The 26689-nt window shown below is 46.8% G+C and overlaps 3 protein-coding genes across 4 annotated transcripts; 1 reads left to right on the top strand and 2 right to left on the bottom strand.

Moving 5' to 3' along the window:
- The first annotated feature begins 2971 nt into the window (after positions 1-2971).
- LOC127311713 (glutaminyl-peptide cyclotransferase) lies at positions 2972-6536 on the top strand. 2 transcript variants are annotated; one of them, XM_051342180.2, is made up of 11 exons: positions 2973-3360; positions 3448-3504; positions 3901-3936; positions 4039-4103; positions 4220-4283; positions 4795-4912; positions 4994-5091; positions 5637-5707; positions 5857-5884; positions 5993-6047; positions 6154-6536. In XM_051342180.2, exons 1-11 carry the CDS (start codon positions 3043-3045, stop codon positions 6261-6263), a joined length of 1020 nt encoding a protein of 339 aa, XP_051198140.1. In that variant the 5' UTR covers positions 2973-3042; the 3' UTR covers positions 6264-6536. The 2 variants fall into 2 exon arrangements, with proteins under 2 accessions (XP_051198141.1, XP_051198140.1); XM_051342181.2 differs by lacking the exon at positions 3901-3936 and having other exon boundaries at positions 2972-3360.
- Positions 6537-6819: 283 nt separating this feature from the next.
- Positions 6820-7311, bottom strand: LOC139833102 (uncharacterized). The gene has a single exon (XM_071823263.1). It carries the CDS (start codon positions 7309-7311, stop codon positions 6820-6822), a length of 492 nt encoding a protein of 163 aa, XP_071679364.1.
- Positions 7312-9495: 2184 nt separating this feature from the next.
- LOC139833100 (uncharacterized) lies at positions 9496-9879 on the bottom strand. Its single transcript, XM_071823262.1, has one exon. It carries the CDS (start codon positions 9877-9879, stop codon positions 9496-9498), a length of 384 nt encoding a protein of 127 aa, XP_071679363.1.
- Positions 9880-26689: the final 16810 nt, after the last annotated feature.

The following is a 26689-nucleotide window of genomic DNA, read 5'->3' as shown; positions in this document are numbered from 1 at the left end:
TATTTTTGGATATTTTTGTTCTGTTATTTGGTAATATAATGGTCCTGGTTTAGGTCAAATAAGGGTTAAACTAATCTGACATGCGATGTTTCATTTCTCTATCCGATGGGAGGAAGCATGCGAGTAGTTGCAGCATTGTTGATCAGGTTGAGGGAATCTTCTGGAAAAGTAAAAAAGGACATATGTATTACGATTTTTATTCTAAATTCTAATACAAGCATTATACTTTGATCTTTGGAATTATCTAGAATTTATATTTTTAGACCAACACACTCGATAATTCTAAAACTCTAAATAACTACTCTAATCTGGTTTGTGTTGCCTTTCCCTAAGTAGGAGTTTGATGTCTATTATGGTCATTTTTGTGTTCATATCGTATTGTTAAAAATATTGGGCGTGGAAGCCTTGGACAAAATAAGTATGTTGTAATTCAGCATTGATGTATAAATCTATTTTTCTTGGCATTATGCACACTGCTTCCAGCATTCTGGTATGTGATTTTCGCATATACCTAGCTGGCGTTAAATTTCCAATAGACCTACCCGTTCCGCCTGTTGTCTTGAATTTGCCCTATTCTCTCTGATTAAGGGGCAAAAGCAAAACCAAAACAACAACAAAAGGGACAAAAGCAAAACAAAAACTTATCATTTTCATTTTGGTTTTGCCTCACATGGGGCAAAAACGATACATTACCACTGGCAGGGTAAAAACAAAATATTAAAATTTAGAGTGGCAAAAGCAAAATGAGCAAAAACAAAAAAAAAAATCCCGAATGATAAGGATGAGGATGCCGCAAATACGGGTGAGGACCACACTTATGGCATTGGTGGAAGAGGGGTGGACTTCTTTGAGGCCCTGAAGGTGAAATGCAGCCATCAGCCCATCTAGCCGTTGTTGTCCTCCATGCAACTTCACGCCCCGGATTCTCTAACTTGCCACAAACAAGGCAGAGGTGAACAATACCTCTGACTTGTGCTCAATTTGTACCGTTGGATTTAGATCTGATGGTTCACAATGTAGGGTGAACAGGAGACGCAACTGTACCACGTCGCTACAGTACTACGTGCACAATATTTCCACTGATCTTGCCCTTCAAATTTGATCTAACGGCTCCAGCCAGCAAGTCAGAGGGTGACTTGCTAGTAGCAAGTTAGAGAAGCCGCGCCGGCAACTTCACTCTTGGCTGATAGGGAGTTAGGGACTACCACAATACACTGGAAATTATCCGGCCACTTATGCGTGTTGGTAAACTACTTTCTCATTGTTCGCGCTGAAAGTACCGTGGTTACGCGGCTGAATGCTTTTATAGGCGCTACTATCCTTGCACTTCTTGAATTCTAATTTGGATATTCAAAAGTAAGATGAAAGGCAAATTTAAGCATTAGTGTTGTAAATTGTAAGTCTGCCTTGATATGGTTGTACATTGGTATCTTTTTTTTTTGCGGGTCATACATTGGTATCTGTTTGAGATTAAAAAATGGTGTGAAATTATAAAATGATCTGGTAATTCCTTCTTATTGAGCTGTTATTTCCCTTCTTGATATTTTTAAAGTACCTGTATTTCATTACATTCCACGACTGCATCAACAATCCTTGAAAAGTATACACACAGTGCTCAAGTAATGCTCAGTTTGGAGCAAACCGAACCCTTCAATGTATTTTCCCGTTTACGTATATGTACCTCTTTCCAGGGAAATTGATAGTATCTTCCATACATAATAATCTTGAAAATGTTAGCTCTTAACTGGAGTCTCTAGGAATGTGTTTTATTCGTTGATTACCTAACTAGCTAGAAAATCGTGTTTTATCCTTTGGTCATCCTTCTAGACAGAAGGAGGCAGCTATTGAGAATACTTATTAGCTGCTATAGAAGAGATGGAGTGCCACCATGGGTAGTAATACGTCCAGGTTGTGTTACAAATCACAGCTCTCTTGGGTGCAACAGTGACTACATGTGACAATCTTAGGGCATCTCCAGCGGCGCGACGCAAATCGGACACCCAAATTGTCCGCGTGCGTCCGTTTGCGTCGCCCCGCAGACGCGAGAATGACCGTTTTTTGTCCGCGCGTCCGTTTGCACCTGGGGTGCCTCCAGCGGCCCGACGCATTTCCGCATCGGCATGAATTAGGATGTTTCAAAACAATAAAATAAACACGACCGACGCAATTGACCGAAAACACGACAAGAAACCTACTGGCGCAATTGCCCGAACAGGTCGTGGGCGGCGATGTCGGGCGGCGCAACCGGCAATGTTTGGCCCCAAAACACGCGACAGGTGCACGCCGGAGCCTACCCCGAGTACGATCCTGCTCTCCCGCGCGGCGATAACCGAGCCGACGGCGAGTACTGCGGCGGTGCGGCGGGTGGGGTTGGGGTGGTGGCGTCGCACTTGGGCATCAAAGAATGGAAAAAAGAAGTTAATCGAAGCGCTCGATTTCGTTGTCCCTGCCATGCGAGACCGGGTAAGAAAAGGAGGACCCTCGGCGCGTCCGCGCAGCGTCCGCGGAGACGCAAACCTGGCGTATATTTGGGCCAGGTATTCGTCGCCGCGGATGGTCGGTCACTTTGCGTTGCCCCGCTGGAGCAGTACCCAGACGCTTTTTTTGATCACGGCGGACGCAAACGGTCGCTCAGCGTTCATATCTGTCTAGTGAGATGGTAACGTCAATGAGATGGCTCTCTAACGCAGTGGGATGGGGGTGCATATATTGGGTTCGGACGGTGGAATAAAAGCACTCTTTCGGTGCATAAGCAATGTAGGGGAGAAGAAAGGTAACAACGCATTTGATAAGAAGCTAGCTAAATATTTGTATGCATTTTATTACTCCACACCTTTTTTAAAAGAGATGTAGCAATTCATGAGTATTTAGCTAGTGTTTGTACTCGCTAAACAGTTCACAATTTACAAAACAAAATCGAGGTAAAATTAAATAAAGAAGTTCAGTTTGCAAAATGTAAAACTTACGTAAATCAGAAGAGAAGATGGTAAGGCGAGAATTAGAGTTGACCTTTCTTCTCCGGCGACTAAACGAACCGAATAAATGACCGCCGGCTCCCGACGGAGGCCCCCGCCGCCCCGCCGTCGCGCCTCCGCCGCAGCCGCCATGGCGCCTCTCCCCCTGTCCGTATCCGCCCCAATCGTCTCCACGCCGCCGCGCTACTTGCGCCGCCCGGTCGTCGCAGCATCTGGCGCCATGCTTGCCGCGCTCCTCTTCCTCACCGCGGCCGCCGCCATCTGGCGCCCCGACTACCTCCCCGCAGCGCTCCTTCGCCGATCGGCGCCTGCTGCGCCCGCCGCCAGGTTCTACTCCTTCGACCTGGTCCGCGAGTACCCCCACGACCCCGACGCCTTCACCCAGGTACCTACTCTCCCCGTTGATCTGATTCACTCCCATGGCGAATCGATTCTTAACAAATTCTTCAAATCGCATGATTTGTTTTGGCAGGGTCTCTTGTATGCAGGAAATGACACTCTTTTCGAGTCCACTGGCCTTTATCACAGGGTAATGTGCATTGGATCTCTTCTTGTGGCTTGCATCATAGGACTCCTCATTACCTTGCCCAAGAATCTACTGCTCCAATTTAGCTTGGCAGTAAAAATGCATGCTTCCGCTTTGTGTTGTTCCTTAAAGATCAGGCTGGCTATATGTAATCCCGCCTGACGCAAACATGAGATGCGGAGGAACTTCCATGGTTTTCACTAACAACAATAGCCTGTAGTTTCACTTGAATTATTCTTGGTATTCATGATTCCCTAGTGGAAATGAGCAGACTGAGTAGCACTGCTATGAGCTCTTGAGATTCAATTGCATGAGCTTGCAAGTTGCATTTGTTTTGTATGCTTGCTTTTCTACCAGTTCTCTAATGTGCTAAATGCTTCTAAAAAAAATTCTGAACAGTCGTCGGTCCGGAAAGTTGATCTTCAAACTGGAAAAGTACGTTGCATACCTGCTTTTTGTAACGATCATTGCACGTTCATACTGGCAGCAATGGTTCACCTTCACTAAATCAATAGGTATTGCATTGTCATTTCTCAGGTTTTAGTTCAGCACCAAATGGATGGCAGTATGTTTGGGGAAGGTCTAACACTTCTCGATGACAGGTAGATAAACCTCAACTATACCTGACTCTACAACTGCTTCTTGAAGATAATGGCTTCATTTGCTTATATAATGGGCTAAATCTTATCTCATTTGTTTTTAAACGTCTCTTTTGTAGATTGTTTCAAGTTACTTGGTTGAAGAATGATGGATTTATATACGACCGACATAACTTTAGCAAGGTAATACCACAGCCCCTGTCTCTGTTTTACTGCAGTTACAGATGGTTTGGATGTTTTTATTTTAAAACCTTAGCTAACGATCCCAAACTCCATCTACCAATATTTATTTCCTGGCGCCCTTGGTTTGAAATGTGGATTTACAATCATTTCACCTTGGATTTTACTAGTCGTGGTTTGAGTTGTTATTAGTCATTTTATTTTTAATTGAAATGTGCAATGGTATCTGTTAAGTTTGTCTCTAGTACGTGAACCTGCCGTGATTATGTTCTCATGGTACATAGTGTAGTTGCCTTCTACTACCTCCGTTTCAGAAGACAAGACTACCTAAACCGTCTTATATTCTTAAACGGAGGTAGTAGGTTTGAGCTTTATACACATGGTATTTGGATACAAATAGGCAAGTTGGAGACAATATTCTTTGTAATACAGCATAAATTTGACATTTTGATAGTTCCTTTTCACCTACCGTGGTTTCTTCCTGGTGTATGAGTTAATGTGTTCTCTGCTGCAGCGTGAAAGGTTTACCCATAAAATGCGTGACGGGTGGGGGCTGGCTACTGATGGAAAAGTTCTATTTGGCAGTGATGGTACCTCGAGGTTGTACCAGCTGGATCCAGAATCACTTGAAGGTATATTTAATACTTCACATGCTAGATATTCTATTAGATTGGGGACTTCATTTCTTTTGTTGGCATTTTTCTTTGATGCAGTGATGAAGACAGTAACTGTGAAATATCAAGACAATGAAGTTTCCTATATTAATGAACTGGAGTATATAAATGGTGAAGTATGGGCGAATGTCTGGCAGGTTAGAGTTATCATGCAGTAAGCAGTATCATAGTCTAACCATGTTGCTTTCGTGTATTAATATGTTGGTCCAGATCTCAAGGATCCAAACAATTCTCATTAATATATCTTAGTGCTGCTACGTCGCTCCTTGTGCCCTTTTTATATGCTTGGTCTAGAGAAAATGTCGATGATGTTAAAAAAAACTGTACTATGTGATGTGCCTCAATTTTTAGGAGTTGTAGCATAGTTTTACCCTCTATTGTCATCTGTTACACTTGATACCTCCACAAAGGCCATTCATGTACAATTAACTGGTCTGGAATTTTTATGTCCTAGAACAGAATTAGCTCAGATTTGACATGGCGTATAAGACATTAGGTATATCTCAGGTCTTTGCATTACTAGCTAAAGTGCATTTGTGTCTTGGCTTTATTTTCCATGTAAAGACTGATCAGGCTCAAGTAATATATGATCTAATAATACAATGTGAAGTGGGTACAAATTTGCTAGAATATTGTGATTTCTGAACTGCAAACTCTCAGTTTACAAAGCTATGCTGTGTAGACAGATTGCATAGCTAGAGTTTCCCATGAAGATGGCTTGGTCCTGAGCTGGATTTTTCTTCATGAGCTGAGGTATGTCCTGAGTAACTGTTGGATGTTTCTTACCACTGAGTTTCTTCATAAATTGCTCTATATTACAGTTGTTAAAATGATCGGTATGTTCCTTTATAGTTTCAGCATTTGAGATAATAATAAATGCTTTGGTTCTTGAAACTTTGCAGGCAGCACTTGTTGGATACTGACTATAGGGTGAGCAGACTGGTTCATAACCTAATTGCATAGTTACACACACAAAGAAAAACATAATCCAAATCCAGCATTGAAGTGACACGACTCTAAATCTGTTCCATGTTCCAGGCTATTGATGTTCTAAACGGTATAGCTTGGGATGAAGAAAACCAGAGATTGTTCGGTGAGTTATTAGCACTTGCAGCTCACGGTTTCTATCCTAGAGATCGAAGCCTCTGAGGTTATTCTCATCATAGAGTTGTTACAACTAACCCTTTCGCTGCTCGCAGTGACCGGAAAATTGTGGCCAAAGCTTTACGAGATTAAGCTACGCCCGATCGATGGGCCACCAGATGGATCTGTAGAGAAGCTATGCCCAAGGGCGAGCTTTTATCGCTGAAACACATCCAGGCTATTCATTGGTGACTGATGTAGAGGTGGAAGATGAATTCGCACGGGCCATGCCTCCTGATTCTTTCAGGCAATTGGCAGTTTTCAGTTGTAAGATTTGTGTATTGGTAGTGATCTGATGGGAGTTACTCGTCAGTTTCTTGCTAGAGTCGCCAGTATAGTTGTATAATCATGTTTTCCCCTGGTGCAAAAGGTTGTATATGTTGTACTGTAACAAAGAAGGTTCTTACACGAACAGCTCAAGATTTTCTTTACATCTTTACATGATTTTCCTTTCTTTATACAGAAAAATCATAATCAAATCTTGGCAAATGGTTGTGAAGGAAAATCCAAAACAATGTGCAAACATGCGTCAGACATCTTCATGCGGATCGATCGGATCGATCCAACTTGGAGTGCAGCTGGTCGACGATGTTTTTTTTTTTCTTTCGAGAAAACGCAAAAAGTCTTTACGTTTCATTTCATTGAAAAGAAGTAGGAGAACGGGGTTTTTTTAGAAGTTACAACCCAGGCACAAAAAGGACATCAAAAGATTAATGCACATCTCAGGTGCTCGGCAGAATGGCACGCAGGCCTAATGCGCCAGCCCTGGCCCATAGGTTAGGCTCGTCCTGTATCTTGGCGGTGACGTCGTTGATGGATGGTGCCGCGACATTGAAGACGCAGTCGTTTCGCTGTTTCCATACCATCCAGGGTATGAGCAGCGACATCGAGGCCCGTCCTCTGCGCATGGCCTTGGGCGTCGCCTGCTTGGCCTGGCTCCACCAGGGGATGAGCGTGTCGTCGTGGTCAGGTGGCCTGCAGGTAGCGCGTAGCCAGGCGAGGATGTCGAACCAGACCTGCCTGGAAAAGCCGCAGCCGATCATGAGATGCTGCATCGTCTCCATGTCTTGGTCGCAAAGTAAGCAGCGTGCATGATGCGGTAATCCACGGCGCTGCAGGCGCTCGGCCGTCCAGCATCGGTCGAGGTGCGCCAACCAGTGGAAGAGCTTGATGTTGTGGGGCGCCCATGTCTTCCAGGTTAGCTGCCAGGGCATCACAGCGCACGGATCCATGGAAGGTGGCCTTGTAGCAGGAGCTGGCGGAGTAGACGCCCTTGCTAGTCCATTTCCAGACCATGTAATCTGCCTGATCAGATAGGTGGGTTTGCTCAATCCTTCGCTAGAGCATCAGATATTCTCCAATTTCCTCGATTCCCCGGACACCATGGATGTCGCGTACCGAGGAGCGATCATGCAGGCCCTGAGCGACGGTAGTGGAGCGACGCCGGCGTTTGGGGATGCAGACATATAGGTGCGGCACCAACTCGCACGTGGACTTGCCATCGATCCAGCGATCCTCCCAAAACCGCGTTGTGCGTCCATCGCCGAGGCTCATGGTGGTGGAGGCGAAGAAGAGGGCTTGTTCCTCAGCGGAGAACTGGAGGTCAAGCCCTTGCCATGCCCTTGTCGCGTCGGTTCGACTGAACCAGAGCCAACGGAGGCGCGGCGCAAGGCCAGATTTGGTCATGTTCTGGACACCGAGGCCTCCATACTCGAGGGGGCGGCAAACCCGGCTCCAATTGACATGGCAACTTCCGCCGTTGGCTTCCTTGTGGCCCGCCCAGAGGAATCCTCTCTGGATCTTCTCAATGAGCTTGAGCGTCTTCTTAGGCGGCGCGTAGACGAGCAGCTGGTGCAGCGGGATGGCGCAGAGGACGGATTTGACTAATTTGAGCGTGCCAGCTTTGTCCATCAGGTGGGCCTTCAGGTGGGAAGTTTGGCGGCGATGCGATCAACCAGGGGCTGCAGCTGGGCACAGGTTGGGCGTCTGATCGTTAGCGGAATGCCCAGGTAGGTCATGGGCATTGTCACGATGGTACAGCCAAGGCCGGCAGTGACGATCGCCGCGTCAGTTTCCTCGCCATTGATAAGCGCTGCGGCGCTTTTGTTGTAATAGACCTGCAGGACGGAGGCACGCCCGAACAGCAGCAGGATCTCCCTGACGGCAGCGTTGTCGGCGTGGGTCGGATGGCAGAAGAGCACGATGTCATCGGCGTAGAGGGATATCTCGGGGACGCGCCGGCGAGGGTGGAGCTCCTGGAGGATGCCCAAGTCAGTGGCGCGCCCGATCAAACGCCCAAGCACGACGACGGCGAGCACAAACAGCTGCGGGGAGAGCGGGTCTCCCTGCCGTAGCCCGCGGCAGTGCCAAATTGGCGGTCCTGGCTCGCCGTTGATCAGCACTCTCGTGCTGGCCGAGCTGAGAAGCAGGGCTAGCCGGTCGAGGAACTTGTCGGGGAATCCATACCGGCGCAAAACCTCAAAGAGGAAGGGCCAGGAGAGGGTGTCGAAGGCGCGGGCAAGGTCGAGTTTGAGCAGCACCCTTGGCTGTCGCAGCTGGTGGAGGAGGCGTGCCGATTGCCGTGTCAGGATGAAGTTGTCGTGTAGGCTGCGTCCGGGGATGAATGCGTTCTGGTTCTTGCTGACCAGGCCGTCGAGCTTGGGGGCGAGGCGGAGCGAGAGCGTCTTGGCGATGAGCTTGGCCACGAGGTGGATCAGGCTGATGGGCCTGTACTCGCCCATCGTTGCCGCGTCGGGTTTCTTGGGGAGCAAGGTCAGGAGCGCTTGATTGAGTCGATGGAAGCCGCGGCCGCGGAGCGCATGTATCTGCGCAAAGGCTTGAACCATGTCGTCCTTGATAGTGCTCCAACAAGCGCGCAAAAATTCCGCGGTAAATCCGTCGGGCCCGGGAGCTTTTCGTGTGGGGAGGCGCTTGATCGCGCTCCAGATCTCTGCCTCCGTGAAAGGGGCGTCCAGGTCCTGCAGGTTCTCCGAGGGCGTGATCAGCTCTTGCAGCTCAAGGGAAATGTCCCTCGTGCTGTCTGTGCCAAGCATGGCGTCGAAGTGCGCGAACGCAGCTTCGGCCATGTCCTTGTGGTCCGTGAGGACGTGGCCGTCAGAGAGGACGCTGTAGATACGGTTCTTCTGCCGGCGGAAGGAGCTGTGCTGGTGGAAGTAGGCGGAGTTGGTGTCGCCGTCCTTGAGCATGGCGAGGCGAGATCGTTGTCTGGCGATGGTGCGCTCGAGGGATGCCAGTCCCAGGTAGGTGACCTTGAGGGTTTGGTGTAGCCATCGCTCCAGCGGCGTGAGGAGGCGATCCTCCTGGGCTTTGTCGAATCTTGCGATCACCTCCCGGCAGATGGCCATCCTTTGCCGAACGCTACCCACGGTACGGGCGCTCTAGCTCGTGAGCACCTTGGCAGTGGCTTGTAAGCGCAGCCAGAGGCGCTGAAACGGGTCAGGATTGCTGACAGAGTTCCATGTCGCGGTGACCACGTCGTGGAAACCATCTTGCCGCAGCCAGAACTCCTCGAATCGGAAGCGATGGTGAGCAGCTGGGGACGGGGTGCAGTCGAGCAGCAAGGGGCTATGGTCAGAGAGCACGGAGGCGAGGCAACGCAGGTGGCATTCACCGATCAGATCTTCCCAGTCAGAAGTGCAAAAGGCCCTATCCAGGAGCACCAAGGTTGGAGGATCTTGCCCATTTGTCCAGGTATAGCGCCTGCCGTTAAGGTAGATTTCTTTGAGGGCTAGGTCGTTGATGCAGCGGCGAAATTTCCCCATGAGACGGTGGTTGAGGTTGCTATTGTTTTTGTCCTCGTCGCGATAGATGAGTGATACGTCTCCAACGTATCTATAATTTCTGATGTTCCATGCTTGTTTTATGACAATACCTACATGTTTTGCTCACACTTTATGATGATTTTATGCGTTTTCCGGAACTAACCTATTGACGAGATGCCGAAGTGCCAGTTCCTGTTTTCTGCTGTTTTTGGTTTCAGAAATCCTAGTAAGGAAGTATTCTCGGAATTGGACGAAATCAACGCCCAGTATCTTATATTTCAAGGAAGCTTCCAGAGCACCGAAGAGGGGCCAGAGGAGAGCCAGGTGGGCCCCACACATGGTGGCGGCACGGCCAAGAGGGGGGGCGCGCCCCCCTGGTGTGTGGCTCCACCGTGGCCCTTCCGACTCCGACTCTTCGCCTATATAAGCCTCCCTGACCTAAATCTTCGATACGAATAATCCACGGTACGAGAAACCTTCCAGAGCCGCCGCCATCGCGAAGCCAAGATCTGGGGGACAGAAGTCTCTGTTCCGGCACGCCGCCGGGACGGGGAATTGCCCCCGGAAGGCATCTCCATCGACACCACCGCCATCTTCATCACCGCTGCTGTCTCCCATGAGGAGGGAGTAGTTCTCCATCGAGGCTAAGGGCTGTACCGGTAGCTATGTGGTTCATCTCTCTCTCCCATGTACTTCAATACAATGATCTCATGAGCTGCCTTACATGATTGAGATCCATATGATGAGCTTTGTAATCTAGATGTCGTTATGCTATTCAAGTGGATTTTACTTATGTGATCTCCGGAGACTCCTTGTCCCACGTGTGTAAAGGTGACAGTGTGTGCACCGTGTGGGTCTCTTAGGCTATATTTCACAGAATACTTGTTCACTGAGTTATGATTTGAGTTGGATGTCTCTATGAAATTGTGGTGTGTTAGTACCTCCTATGAATTCTCACAGTGACAGCGTGGGGTGTTTATTAGTACTTGGGAATACGTCTTTAAGGTTTGCCTACATGATGAATTAGAGTTCGTTATCTTGCCAGAGAGTAATTCAGAATAGCATAGTGAAGTGCTTATTTATATTCCTTTATGATTGCAATGTTGAGAGTGTCCACTAGTGAAAGTATGATCCCTAGGCCTTGTTTCTAAGCATTGAAACACCGTTTCCAACAAGTTCCACTGCATGTTTACTTGCTGCCATCTTTTATTCAGATTGCTATTACCGCTCATATTCATCCATATTACTTGCATTTTACTATCTCTTCGCCGAACTAGTGCACCTATACATCTGACAAGTGTATTAGGTGTGTTGGGGACACAAGAGACTTCTTGTATCGTAATTGCAGGGTTGCTTGAGAGGGATATCTTTGACCTCTTCCTCCCTGAGTTCGATAAAACATTGGGTGATCCACTTAAGGGAAAACTTGCTGCTGTTCTACAAACCTCTCCTCTTGGAGGCCCAACACTGTCTACAGGAAAAGAAGCCAACAGTAGACAGCAAGCTATTTTCTGGCGCCGTTGCCGGGGAGGAAAGGTAAAAGGCACTCACACTCCGGTCCCAGGCAACTAAGCTATTTTCTGGCGTCGTTGTGAGTGCTCGAAGCTATTTCCTTTAGATCCTGCAATTGCATCTTTTCGTTTCTTGTTTTCACTAGTTAGGCATAATGGAAAGAAATGATACGTCTCCAACGTATCTATAATTTCTGATGTTCCATGCTTGTTTTATGACAATACCTACATGTTTTGTTCACACTTTATGATGATTTTATGCGTTTTCCGGAACTAACCTATTGACGAGATGCCGAAGTGCCAGTTCCTGTTTTCTGCTGTTTTTGGTTTCAAAAATCCTAGTAAGGAAATATTCTCGGAATTGGACGAAATCAACGCCCAGCATCTTATAATTGGACGAAGCTTCCAGAACACCCGAGAGCCACCAGGGGAGGGCCCTGTGGGCCCCAGACGACAGCCCGGCGCGGCCAGGGGGTGGGCTGCGCCCCCCTATGGTGTCATCGCTTCGTCGACCCTCCGACTCCACCTCTTCGCCTATTTAAAGGTCCCTGACCTAAAACTTCGATACGGAAAAGCCACGGTACGAGAAACCATCCAGAGCCGCCGCCATCGCGAAGCCAAGATCTGGGGGACAGGACTCTCTGTTCCGACACGCCGCCGGGACGGGAAAGTGCCCCCGGAAGGCTTCTCCATCGACACCGCTGCCATCTCCACCGCCATCTTCATCAACGCTGCTGTCTCCCATGAGGAGGGAGTAGTTCTCCATCGAGGCTAAGGGCTGTACCGGTAGCTATGTGGTTAATCTCTCTCCTATGTACTTCAATACAATGATCTCATGAGCTGCCTTACATGATTGAGATTCATATGAGTTTTGTATCACTATTCATCTATGTGTTACTCTAGTGATGTTATTAAAGTACTCTATTCCTCCTGCACGGTGTAATGGTGACAGTGTGTGCATCGTGTAGTATTTGGCGTAGGTTATGATTGTAATCTCTTGTAGATTATGAAGTTAATTATTGCTATGATAGTATTGATGTGATCTATGCCTCCTTTCATAGTGTGAAGGTGACAGTGTGCATGCTATGTTAGTACTTGGTGTAATTGCAATGATCTATCATGCACTCTAAGGTTATTTAAACATGAATATCGAATATTGTGGAGCTTGTTAACTCCGGCATTGAGGGTTCGTGTAATCCTACACAATTAGTGGTGTTCATCATCCAACAACAGAGTGTAGAGTGGTTTTATTATGTGATCAATGTTGAGAGTGTCCACTAGTGAAAGTATAATCTCTAGGCCTTGTTCCTAAATATTGCAATCATCGCTGCTTGTTTACTGTTTTACTGCATCTGTACTGCCTGCAATATTACCACCATCAGCCACACGCCAGTCATAGCATCAAGCTATTTTCTGGTGCCGTTACTACTGCTCATATACATTCATACCACATGTATTTCACAATCTCTTCGCCGAACTAGTGCACCTATACATCTGACAAGTGTATTAGGTGTGTTGGGGACACAAGAGACTTCTTGCTTTGTGGTTGCAGGGTTGCATGAGAGGGATATCTTTGACCTCTTCCTCCCTGAGTTCGATAAACCTTGGGTGATCCACTGTTATCACCAGATTTTGGACAAATCCAGAGGTGGGCCGTAAGAGAGATGGGCTTGGAAGACTACACGTGGAAGATCTCTGAAGCGGCCTTGCACGGAGAATTTGGGCTAGTTTGCCCGTGTATCTTTAATTATAGTAGATTATGTTCTAGATCAAGATTAGAGTTTGTATCGTGCACGTCCGAATTAGAAAGTCCCCTGGACTATAAATATGTATCTAGGGTTTATGGAATAAACAACAACTCACGTTCAACCCAAAACAAACCAATCTCGGCGCATCGCCAACTCCTTCATCTCGAGGGTTTCAATCAGGTAAGCGACATGCTGCCTAGATCGCATCTTGCGATCTAGGCAGCACAAGCTCCACGTTGTTCATGCGTTGCTCGTACTGAAGCGTCTTTGATGGCGAGCAACGTAGTTATCATAGATGTGTTAGGGTTAGCATAGCTCTTCGTATAACATGCTTACGTAGTGCAACCCTTGCATGTCTAGCCGCCCTCACGCCTATCTCAGGTGTGGGGGCGGCACCCTGCTTGTTCATCATCTAGTAGATCTGATCCGTTACGATTGCTCCTTGTTCTACAAGGATTAGTTTAATATCTGCAATAGTTAGGCCTTACAAAGGGGGGGAGGATCCAGCGGCACGTAGGGTGGCGTTCGCAAGTCCTAAACAGGATGTTCCGAGGATCAACGTCATGTTGGTTTTTAGGCCTTGTTTAGGATCGGCTTATGAGCACCGTGCGTGGCCGCGAGGCCCAACCTGGAGTAGGATGATCCGATTATGCGGTGAAAACCCTAAATCGTCGTAGATCTCATTAGCTATATCTTGATCAAGCAGGATCACCAAGTATTCGTGCGCCCCGTACGAATCATGGGTGGATCGGCTCTTTGAGCCGATTCACAGGATAACCTGAGAGCTGATCGAGTCTCGTATTTAATGATTACGTGTATGCCATGCAGGCACTAAGCAAGGCATCCCCATCACCTTCCTGACCCGGTATAGGTCAGGTGGCACGCCCTTGCACTGCGCATCGCCGCGTGTGACCAGAAGAGCATTGCGGGCCGTCGCTCGGAGGGTCTCGGCCAGCCGCAGCTCTAGGCTCTTCCCGGCTCTACCTGTGTTGACAGGCCGCTGCCCGCCGGTGGGTTTTGGCAGTCAACACATTCTGGCACGCCCGGTGGGACAATCGTCTACATCAACCACATCGCCATCTACGTCTGAGATGGCGGCGGACGGCACGCCAGTCACCTACGAGGAGCTGCCTGCCGAGCTCAGGAAGAAATATGACGAGATCAAGGTCACCCTCGAAGCCGACCTCATCGGCTCTTTTCAGAGAACCCGTTCCCATGGCATCAGATGGAAGGGATTCTCACCGCAAGGTGCCCTCGATGGGATAGATCTCTCTGCCCCGTCGGAGGAACGCACCGGGGGCCTACGGCAGGAGATCAACTACTTGGTGGCTCACTCACTACACCGCCACTGCGAAAACTTGGTCAACGTGTTGGAGCATCTCGCTCTGCGCGTGATCCAGGAGATCATGAGCCACCAGTACTCGCCGTCAGGACCAGCTCTCGGGACGCATCAAGGAGAGTTGCCGCTCCAGTCCCGTCCACCGCTGCCATATGCGTTGGCAGCACCACCTGAAGTGCCGGCTACACCGGCATTCGTCGTCTACAAGATTGGTGGTGACCCTAGTGACTACCAGTTCTTGACTGAGGCGCCTAAGGAGGTCCCTCAAGGATACGCGTGCACGTATGTGCCAGATTGTGGCAACTGGGCACTCTCAAACCAGGCCACAACATCAGGGACTCCGGCGAAAACAGGAGAAACGTCAGCAACAGAGCTTGAGAAGCGTACGTGGCTAACTAAGTACGCCACCCCGACGAAACTCGAGCCCAGCTCCTGCGGTTGGCTCGAGCTGGAAAAGCAAACATGGCTGGCTAAGTACGCCACCCGGTGAATCTTCGAGTGCAACTTCTGCGGCCAGCCTGACGGATCAGATCGGTGCCATGCCGAGAGAGACCAGTTCGGCATGGTGCCGAAAAGAAGGGCAATCGGCTATTCCAAGCCGTACCCGACGCAGTACGAGATGATCCCGCTGCCACCTAAATATCGGCTCCACGACTTCTCCAAATTCGGTGGATCGGATGGCTCCAGCTCCATCGAGCACGTCGGCCGATATTTGGCGCAACTAGGACCGGCTTCAGTGTCGGATCAGCTACGCGTGAGGCTCTTTTCACAGTCCCTCACAGGATCGGCTTTTGGATGGTACACCTCTTTGCCAGCAAATTCCATCCAGTCTTGGAAGCAATTGGAAGAACAGTTCCATATGCAATACCATTCAGAAGCTTCCGAGTCTAGCATTGCCGATCTAGCACAACTACGTCAGAAGCGCGGAGAAACGGTGACAGAGTACATCCAGCGCTTCAGGAATCTTAGGAACCGATGTTATTCGGTTCGTATAACTGAAAAGGAAGCAGTCGAGTTGGCAGTAGCTGGCCTTGCAACACAGCTCAAGGACATGGCCTCCCAAGCAGATTATCCCTCGCTGGCGCACATGGTTCAGAAACTATCAGCATATGAACAGCGCCACCCAGACCTGTACCAAGACAAGTTCAAGCGTGCAGTAGTCATGGTCGATACAGAGGAAGGTGAAGTGCCTGCGGGAGACCAAGAAGTAGCAGTGGCTGAGTGGACTCGGGGAGGAACCCCCGTGTCCTGCAAATGGGTAAAGCCACCAGGGCCGCCCAGGGGATTTGATTTTGACGTGACCAAGACTGAACAAATCTTCGACCTCCTGCTCAAGGAGAAACAGTTGACGATTCCTGAAGGTCTCAAGTTCCCCACGGCGCAAGAGCTGAACGGAAAGCCATACTGCAAATTCCACAACTCGCTCTCCCATGCCACCAACGACTGCAGGGTGTGGCATCAGCACATCCAAGCGGCGATAGAGAAGGGGCGTCTAATTTTCAACCAGTACGCCATGAAGGTCGACACCCAACCCTTCCCCGCCGTTAATATGGTGGAAGTCACCTACCCTGAGGGTTGCCAGCCAGGTCCCACGTTCAGCATCAACATGGTAGGACCTGGGAACTACTCTGGCAAAGATGGAGATGAGGGCAGCTGCTCTCATAGCAAGGACACAGAGGAGGCCGCTCCACGCGATCGGCTCCATCATGATGGCAAGCGCTACGTCACAGAGGGGGAAGTGAAGAATATAAGATATCAACGACCTCTCTCTGATCACCTCCTCAACAAATATGTGAGTCAGTATGACCAACGCCGACGGTCCAACTATAATGATGAAGGAGATCGTCTGGCTAGAGAAGCCAGAAGACATCGTCGGCAGGATCGCGATGAGGAGGAGCACGAGCGCCGTGCCACGGACACATCAAGGGAGCAAGATGACAACACCAGACACTGGGATTGCCCTTTCTTCAGATACTGCTGGGATTCAGGAATGAGCCGATTGCCCACAATCGGCAATTGCCCAGAATGCAACAAGAAGAAGAAGGAGGCAGTCAACGTGTCTGTGTTTGAGCGCTTAGGGCCTCTCCGACCACAGAGCAAACGTGCTGAGTCACCTCGTTGGGCAGATCTTGAGGATTCCGAAGACGAGGGACTAGAAGAAGAAGAAGAAGACAGGTACCACCGTCCAAGGTGGTGCCCTGACGGACTCAGCCGTTCACAAAAACGCAGGGTTCAGCGGTTGCGCGGCCTGGAGGAAGCCGAAAGGTTATACTTGCACACGCTAAGGAAGGCACGACCTGATCTGGCTGCAAAGGTTCAGCGAGCCCTGGATGAAGAGGGTCGTCCACGGAGAATGGAGTGGCGTCCCAAGCAAAAGAAAGCCGATGATGAAACATCGGCTGGCACAAACATGGTGCTCGTCTTGCCGACAGAGCTTAGTGCTCCACGATTATACGATGCACTCAAGGTGGACGACAGCAGGCGCATCAAGTCAGAGGTTGGGTTGGTTTTATCCAGCCTAACCGAGTAGCAAGATTAAACCAATGAGCAAACCGGGTGAGGCTGATCCTTGTGATCGGCCCCAAAAAATTTATGGAGGGACATTACAAAACCTTCATCGAGCAAGCAATGTGGGGGCCGATTCCAGCAATCGGCCAAAATTATCTTCTGCACATATTCTGTTTGTGGTCAGCAACGATCTACTGGGCAGCGGCCACGTCGGCAGATGAAAGTCAGCATGAATCTTTGCGAAGCCGATGTGCAAGTGCAGTGCCCTGACTAACCATGAAAGCCGATATCTGCAGTCATTTGGCAGATTCGGCTCGGGGGGCATATAGTCAGATGAACATGTGCAAATAAAACATGTGCAGACATGCGTGCAGTGGAATATTGGGGGCCGATTAAGAAAAATCGGCCAAATAAAAAAAAAACAAAAGGTTTAGCCGATGCAGATACGTGGCCATCGACTCAAGAGGAACAGCTGTTATGAGCAGAAAGGGTCAATGGAGCAGGAAGTGAGTCACGAAGAGAGATTCTAATGGAAGAGCTCCTCAGTTGAGTGGCTTGATGACTTCGGTTTTCTCTTCAAGAACCTCTGGTTTCTTTTTTACGAGTAATGTGCAGATCAGGTTAAGGATGGGATGCATCAGATCCACCACAGGGAAGGAGCCGATCTGACCTGCAAGGCGCGAAAAGTAGACTGAAGAAGCTCGGGGGGCAGCTCACCCTGAAGGTTCTCTGCTCTGGAGAGCCGATTTTGCTGAAATCGGCTGGTTCCGCATCATGACTTGGGAACCGATAGCGACACATTTGGTTAGTCCACTGATATGCTCGCCTTGATAGAGGCTCGGGGGGCAACTGATGGCGCAGAACTTCCGTTCTTAAGAAGCCGATTGAAATTTCATCGGGCTGAAAACCCAGTGGTATCGACTTCAGGAGCAAGTCGTGTCGGCAGTGGTTCTGGGGCTCTCGTGAGAACGTCGATCTGCCTAGTTGTCCGCCAGAGCTCAAAGGGATGGGACATTGAGATACCGGTGCGTTGTCATCGGCTCGTTGGGCATTGGCTAAGTAACGATCGGCGGGGTCAGCAGAAGAGGGAATCGGCTCAATTAAACTCCGAAGAGATCGGCAAAATCAAATTGGGGAAAAAGTTCTTCATTGATAAACCAGATTTCTTACATAGAAGAGCTGATTGCTCTCAAAAGGGAGTACTAAGGGGATACATTGCCCCGTCTACTGTTGCTGATCCTATTCTAGAGGTCCTATTCTACGGGCCGTCACTGCCCTCGTCGTCACCGTCGTCAGCGCTGTCGGCGCTGCTCCCGGCGGGCTCGTCGCCGCTGCTGTAGCGGCCGCCGGCAGGACCTTCGTTGTCCTCGTCCTCCACGTCGTCGTCGTCGTCGTCGCTATCATAATCACTGAGATTCCCTGGCCAGGGGCAATGGTGCTTGGCCGGCGGCTCGTCGGAGGGGCTGTCGTCGTCATCCTCCTCCTCCTCTTCCTCCTCCTTCACCTCGGAGGAGGTAAAGTCATCCCAGGAGAAGCGATCGTCATCGCTCTCCTCCTCCGATTCCCCGTTGGCGAGGAAGCGGAGGTCGCTCTCCCCGTCCGTCGAGGACTGGTCGTCCTCGGACCAGATGGAGAAGTCATGGTCTGACTCCTCCCCGGCCTCAATGGCGCGGCGGATGTTGGCCGCATGGACCTCTTGTGGGCTCGGTGCTGGCATCGGCTCGGGAGAAGAGGATTCGAAGGAAAGTCCCGACGAGGCAGAGGAAGAAGAAGACATGGTGCGCAGAAGGGTTTTTTGGGGTGCCGATGGCTGGAACAGAGGAAGGGGATAAAGATAACTAATCAGTCGGCACGGTTAAATAATGAGAAACCTGGTGGGAATTACTGCCATTACAGTTTTCGAAGGGGTAATGTCAGAGCTGTCAAATTTTGCAGAGAAGCTGAGAGGACAGGGCATAATGATGACGGATGCTGCAAATGGCTCTGATCTGCCACGACATGACCCTTCGAAAGGAAAGCATAATGATTTTGGAAATGTTATTTCCAAAACCAGGGGGGCATGTGTTATCACCAGATTTTGGACAAATCCAGAGGTGGGCCGTAAGAGAGATGGGCTTGGAAGACTACACGTGGAAGATCTCTGAAGCGGCCTTGCACGGAGAATTTGGGCTAGTTTGCCCGTGTATCTTTAATTATAGTAGATTATGTTCTAGATCAAGATTAGAGTTTGTATCGTGCACGTCCGAATTAGAAAGTCCCCTGGACTATAAATATGTATCTAGGGTTTATGGAATAAACAACAACTCACGTTCAACCCAAAACAAACCAATCTCGGCGCATCGCCAACTCCTTCATCTCGAGGGTTTCAATCAGGTAAGCGACATGCTGCCTAGATCGCATCTTGCGATCTAGGCAGCACAAGCTCCACGTTGTTCATGCGTTGCTCGTACTGAAGCGTCTTTGATGGCGAGCAACGTAGTTATCATAGATGTGTTAGGGTTAGCATAGCTCTTCGTATAACATGCTTACGTAGTGCAACCCTTGCATGTCTAGCCGCCCTCACGCCTATCTCAGGTGTGGGGGCGGCACCCTGCTTGTTCATCATCTAGTAGATCTGATCCGTTACGATTGCTCCTTGTTCTACAAGGATTAGTTTAATATCTGCAATAGTTAGGCCTTACAAAGGGGGGGAGGATCCAGCGGCACGTAGGGTGGCGTTCGCAAGTCCTAAACAGGATGTTCCGAGGATCAACGTCATGTTGGTTTTTAGGCCTTGTTTAGGATCGGCTTATGAGCACCGTGCGTGGCCGCGAGGCCCAACCTGGAGTAGGATGATCCGATTATGCGGTGAAAACCCTAAATCGTCGTAGATCTCATTAGCTATATCTTGATCAAGCAGGATCACCAAGTATTCGTGCGCCCCGTACGAATCATGGGTGGATCGGCTCTTTGAGCCGATTCACAGGATAACCTGAGAGCCGATCGAGGCTCGTATTTAATGTTTACGTGTATGCCATGCAGGAACTAAGCAAGGCATCCCCATCACCTTCCTGACCAGGTATAGGTCAGGTGGCACGCCCTTGCACTTCGCATCGCCGCGTGTGACCAGAAGAGCATTGCGGGCCGTCGCTCGGAGGGGCCTCAGCCAGCCGCAGCTCTAGGCTCTTCCCGGCTCTACCTGTGTTGACAGGCCGCTGCCCGCCGGTGGGTTTTGGCAGTCAACATCCACTTAAGGGAAACTTGCTGCTGTTCTACAAACCTCTGCTCTTGGAGGCCCAACACTGTCTACAAGAATAGAAGCACCCGTAGACATCAAGCACTTTTCTGGCGCCGTTGCCGGGGAGGAAAGGTAAAAGGTACTCACACTCCGGATCTCGGCTACTAAGCTATTTTCCTGCGCCGTTGTAAGTACTCGAAGCTATTTCCTTTAGATCCTGCAATTGCATCTTTTTGTTTCTTGTTTTACACTAGTTTGGCATAATGGAAAGCAACATGGAGCTTTTTATTCTTTTTCCTGAGTTAAGACATGGATGGTTTGATGCGAAAATTAAAAAAACCCATGGAACATATTAGTATGAACACTTTGAACACCATTGTTTCTAATGATATGGAAAATTCTAAGCTTGGGGAAGCTGGTTTTGATGAGCATGATCTTTTTAGTCCCCCAAGCATTGAGGAGAAAATTTTCTTTGATGATACTTTGCCTCCTATTTATGATGATTATAATGATAATGGTCTTTTGGTGCCGCCTGTTATGGAGGATGAATTTGATTATGATTACAATATGCCTCCTATATTTGATGATGAGAATAATAATGATAGCTACTTTGTTGAATTTGCTCCCACTACAACTACTAAAATTGATTATGCTTATGTGGAGAGTAATAACTTTATGCATGAGACTCATGATAAGAATGTTTCATTTGATAGTTATATTGTTGAATTTGCTCATGATGCTACTGGACATTATTATGAGAGAGGAAAATATGGTTGTAGAAATTTTCATGTTACTAAAACACCTCTCTATGTGCTGAAATTTTTGAAGCTATACTTGTTCTATCTTCCTATGCTTGTTACTTTGCTCTTCATGAACTTGTTTATTTACAAGATTCCTATGCATAGGAAGCATGTTAGACTTAAATGTGTTTTTAATTTTCTTCTTGATGCTCTCTTTTGCTTCAACTCTCATCTTTATGAGTGCATCATTCAATTTGCTGAGCCCATCTTAATGGCTATAAAAAAAGCACTTCTTGGGAGATAACCCATGTGTTTATTTTACTACAGCAACTTTGTTTTATATTTGTGTCTTGGAAGTTGTTACTACTGTATCAACCTCTCCTTATCTTTATTTTATTGCATTGTTGTGCCAAGTAAAGTCTTTGATAGAAAGGTTGATACTAGATTTGGATTACTGCGTAGAAACAGATTTCTGTCTGTCACGAATTTGGGCAGGGTTCTCTGTAGTAACTCAGAAAAATCTGCCAATTTTTGTGAGTGATCCTCAGATATGTAAGAAACTTTCATTCAATTTGAGCATTTTCATTTGAGCAAGTCTGGTGCCTCTTTAAAATTCGTCTTTACGGACTGTTCTGTTTTGATAGATTCTGCCTTTTATTTCGCATTGCCTCTTTTGCTATGTGGGATGGATTTCTTTGTTCCATTGACTTCCCGTAGCTTTGAGCAATGTCCAGAAGTGTTAAGAATGATTGTGTCACCTCTGAACATGTGAATTTTTGATTGTGCACTAACCCTCTAATGAGTTGTTTTGAGTTTGGTGTGGAGGAAGTTTTCAAGGATCAAGAGAGGAGGATGATACAATATGATCAAGGAGAGTGAAAGCTCTAAGCTTGGGGATGCCCCGGTGGTTCATCCCTTCATATTTCAAGAAGACTCAAGCGTCTAAGCTTGGGGATGCCCAAGGCATCCCCTTCTTCATCGACAAATTATCAGGTCACTTCTCTTGAAACTATATTTTTATTCGGTCACATCTTATGTACTTTACTTGGAGCGTCTGTTTGTTTTCATTTTTGTTTTTGTTTGAATAAATGTTTGTGTGGGAGAGAGACACGCTCCGCTGGTTCATATGAACACATGTGTTCTTAGCTTTTAATTTTCATGGCGAAGGTTGAAACTGCTTCGTTAATTGTTATATGGTTGGAAACAGAAAATGCTACATGTAGTAATTGGTATGATGTCTTGAATAACTTGATACTTGGCAATTGTTGTGCTCATGATTAAGCTCTTGCATCATATACTTTGCACCTATTAGTGAAGAAATACATAGAGCTTGCTAAAATTTGGTTTGCATGTTTGGTCTCTCTAAGGTCTAGATATTTTCTAGTAAGGTGTTTGAACAACAAGGAAGACAATGTATAGTCTTATAATGCTTGCAATATGTTCTTATGTAAGTTTTGTTGTACTAGTTCATACTTGTGTTCGCTTCAAACAATCTTGCTAGCCTAAGCCTTGTATTGAGAGGGATTACTTCTCATGCATCCAAATCCTTGAGCCAAACACTATGCCACTTGTGTCCACCATACCTACCTACTACATGGTATTTCTCCGCCATTCCAAAGTAAATTGCTTGAGTGCTATCTTTAAACACTTCAAAAGTTATTACCTCTTATTTGTGTCAATGTTTTATAGCTCATGAGGAAGTATGTGGTGTTTATCTTTCAATCTTGTTGGACAACTTTCACCAATGGACTAGTGGCTTCATCCACTTATCCAATAATTTTGCAAAAAGAGCTGGCAATGGGGTTCCCAGCCCCAATTAATTAACTTTCATAATTTTACAAAAAAATAGACACTCCTCCATGGTATGTGATTGTTGGACGGCACCCGAGGATTCGGTTAGCCATGGCTTGAGAAAGCAAAGGTGGGGAGGAGTGTCATCTAAATAAAACTAAAATAAAAGGCACTCCTTCATGGTATGAGATTGTTGGCAGGCACTCAAGGATTCGGTTAGCCATGGTTTGTGAAAGCAAGGTTGGAAGGAGTGCCACCCAAAAATAAAAATCTTTCATGGGAGCCGCTCTTAGAAAGTCTGTCTGGCAAGGGGGTTAGAGTACCCACTACCATTCGTTGACAACAACAAACACCTCTCAAAATTTTACTTTTATGCTCTCTTTATGTTTTCAAAATAAAAGCTCTAGCACAAATATAGCAATCAATGCTTCCCTCTGCGAAGGGCCATTCTTCTACTTTTATGTTGAGTCAGTTTACCTATTTCCTTATGTCTTAGAAGCAAACACTTGTGTTAACTGTGCATTGATTTCTACATACTTGCATATTGCACTTATTATATTACTTTATGTTGACAATATCCATGAGATATACATGTTACAAGTTGAAAGCAACCGCTGAAACTTAATCTTCCTTTGTGTTGCTTCAATACCTTTACTTTGAATTTATTGCTTTATGAGTTAACTCTTATGCAAGACTTATTGATGCTTGTCTTGAAAGTACTATTCATGAAAAATATTTGCTATATGGTTCAGTTGTTTACTCATTGTCTTTACCATTGCTTTGAATCACTTCAATTCATCTCATATGCTTTACAATAGTATGATCAAGATTATGTTGGTAGCATGTCACTTCAAAAATTATTCTTGTTATCGTTTACCTACTCGAGGACGAGTAGGAACTAAGCTTGGGGATGCTGATACGTCTCCAACGTATCTATAATTTTTGATGTTCCATGCTTGTTTTATGACAATACCTACATGTTTTGTTCACACTTTATGATGATTTTATGCGTTTTCCGGAACTAACCTATTGACGAGATGCCGAAGTGCCAGTTCCTGTTTTCTGCTGTTTTTGTTTTCAGAAATCCTAGTAAGGAAATATTCTCGGAATTGGACGAAATCAACGCCCAGCATCTTATAATTGGACGAAGCTTCCAGAACACCCGAGAGCCACCAGAGGAGAGCCCTGTGGGCCCCAGACGACAGCCCAACGCGGCCAGGGGGTGGGCCGCGCCCCTCTATGGTGTCATCACCTGGTCGACCCTCCGACTCCGCCTCTTTGCCTATTTAAAGGTCCTTGACCTAAAACTTCGATACGGAAAAGCCACGGTACGAGAAACCATCCAGAGCCGCCGCCATCGCGAAGCCAAGATCTAGGGGACAGGACTCTCTGTTCCGGCACGCCGCCGGGACGGGGAAGTGCCCCCGGAAGGCTTCTCCATCGACACCGCTGCCATCTCCACCGCCATCTTCATCAACGCTGCTGTCTCCCATGAGGAGGGAGTAGTTCTCCATCGAGGCTAAGGGCTGTACTGGTAGCTATGTGGTTAATCTCTCTCCTATGTACTTCAATACAATGATCTCATGAGCTGCCTTACATGATTGAGATTCATATGAGTTTTGTATCACTATTCATCTATGTGTTACTCTAGTGATGTTATTAAAGTACTCTATTCCTCCTGCACGGTGTAATGGTGACAGTGTGTGCATCGTGTAGTACTTGGCGTAGGTTATGATTGTAATCTCTTGTAGATTATGAAGTTAATTATTGCTATGATAGTATTGATGTGATCTATGCCTCCTTTCATAGTGTGAAGGTGACAGTGTGCATGTTATGTTAGTACTTGGTGTAATTGCAATGATCTATCATGCACTCTAAGGTTATTTAAACATGAATATCGAATATTGTGGAGCTTGTTAACTCCGGCATTGAGGGTTCGTGTAATCCTACACAATTAGTGGTGTTCATCATCCAACAACAGAGTGTAGAGTGGTTTTATTATGTGATCAATGTTGAGAGTGTCCACTAGTGAAAGTATAATCCCTAGGCCTTGTTCCTAAATACTGCAATCATCGCTGCTTGTTTACTGTTTTACTGCATCTGTACTGCGTGCAATATTACCACCATCAGCCACACGCCAGTCGTAGCATCAAGCTATTTTCTGGTGCCGTTACTACTGCTCATATACATTCATACCACATGTATTTCACAATCTCTTCGCCGAACTAGTGCACCTATACATCTGACAAGTGTATTAGGTGTGTTGGGGACACAAGAGACTTCTTGCTTTGTGGTTGCAGGGTTGCATGAGAGGGATATCTTTGACCTCTTCCTCCTTGAGTTCGATAAACCTTGGGTGATCCACTTAAGGGAAACTTGTTGCTGTTCTACAAACCTCTGCTCTTGGAGGCCCAACACTGTCTACAAGAATAGAAGCACCCGTAGACATCAAGCAACTATGAGCTTTTTAATCTATTTCCTGAGTTAAGACATGGATTGTTTGATGCGAAAATTAAAAAACCTATGGAACCTTATTTGCATGCTAGTAGCAATGATATTAGTATGAACGCTTTGAACACCATTGTTGCTAATGCTATGGAAAATTCTAAGCTTGGGGAAGCTGGTTTAGATGAGCATGATATTTTTAGTCCCCCAAGCATGGAGGAGAAAATTTTCTTTGATGATACTTTGCCTCCCATTTATGATGATTATAATGAAAGTGGTCTTTTGGTGCCGCCTACTATGGAGGATAAATTTTATTATGATTATACTATGCCTCCTACACTTGATGAGAATAATAATGATAAGAATGACTATGATTATGTTGGATTTGCTCCTACACTTTGTTGAATTTGCTCCCACTACAATTAATAAGAATGACTATGCTTATGTTGGGAGTAGTAATAATTTTATGCATGTAGCTCATGATAAGAATGTTTCATTTGATAGTTATATTGTTGACTTTGTTCATGATGCTACTGAAAATCTTTATGAGAGAGAGAAAAATATGGTTGTAGAAATTTGCATGTTACTAAAACTGTTGGAGATATGCCCAAGAGGCAATAATAAAATGGTTATTATAATATCTTTGAGTTTATGATAATGTTTACATACCATGCTATAATTGTATTAACCGAAACATTGATACATGTGTGTTATGTGAACAACAAGGAGTCCCTAGTAAGCCTCTTGTATAACTAGCTTGTTGATTAATAGATGATCATGGTTTCGTGATCATGAACATTGGATGTTATTAATAACAAGGTTATGTCATTATATGAATGATGTAATGGACACACCCAATTAAGCGTAGCATAAGATCACGTCATTAAGTTATTTGCTATAAGCTTTCGATACATAGTTACCTAGTCCTTATGACCATGAGATCATGTAAATCACTTATATCGGAAAGGTACTTTGATTACATCAAACGCCACTGCGTAAATGGGTGGTTATAAAGGTGGGATTAAGTATCCGGAAAGTATGAGTTGAGGCATATGGATCAACACTAGGATTTGTCCATCCCGATGACGGATAGATATACTCTGGGCCCTCTCGGTGGAATGTCGTCTAATGTCTTGCAAGCATATGAATAAGTTCATAAGAGACCACATACCACGGTACGAGTAAAGAGTACTTGTCAGGAGACGAGGTTGAACAAGGTATAGAGTGATACCGATGATCAAACCTCGGACAAGTAAAATATCGAGTGACAAAGGGAATTGGTATCGTATGTGAATGGTTCATTCGATCACTGAAGTCATCGTTGAATATGTGGGAGCCATTATGGATCTCCAGATCCCGCTATTGGTTATTGGTTGGAGAGAGTACTCAACCATGTCCACATAGTTCGCGAACCGTAGGGTGACACACTTAAGGTTTGATGTCGTTTAAGTAGATATGGAATATGGAATGGAGTTCGAAGTTTTGTTCGGAGTCTCGGATGGGATCCAGGA

The sequence above is a fragment of the Lolium perenne genome, chromosome 7, assembly GCF_019359855.2.
Source record: "Lolium perenne isolate Kyuss_39 chromosome 7, Kyuss_2.0, whole genome shotgun sequence".
Taxonomy (NCBI): Eukaryota; Viridiplantae; Streptophyta; class Magnoliopsida; order Poales; family Poaceae; genus Lolium; species Lolium perenne.
This window is presented reverse-complemented; position numbering and strand designations above follow the sequence as displayed.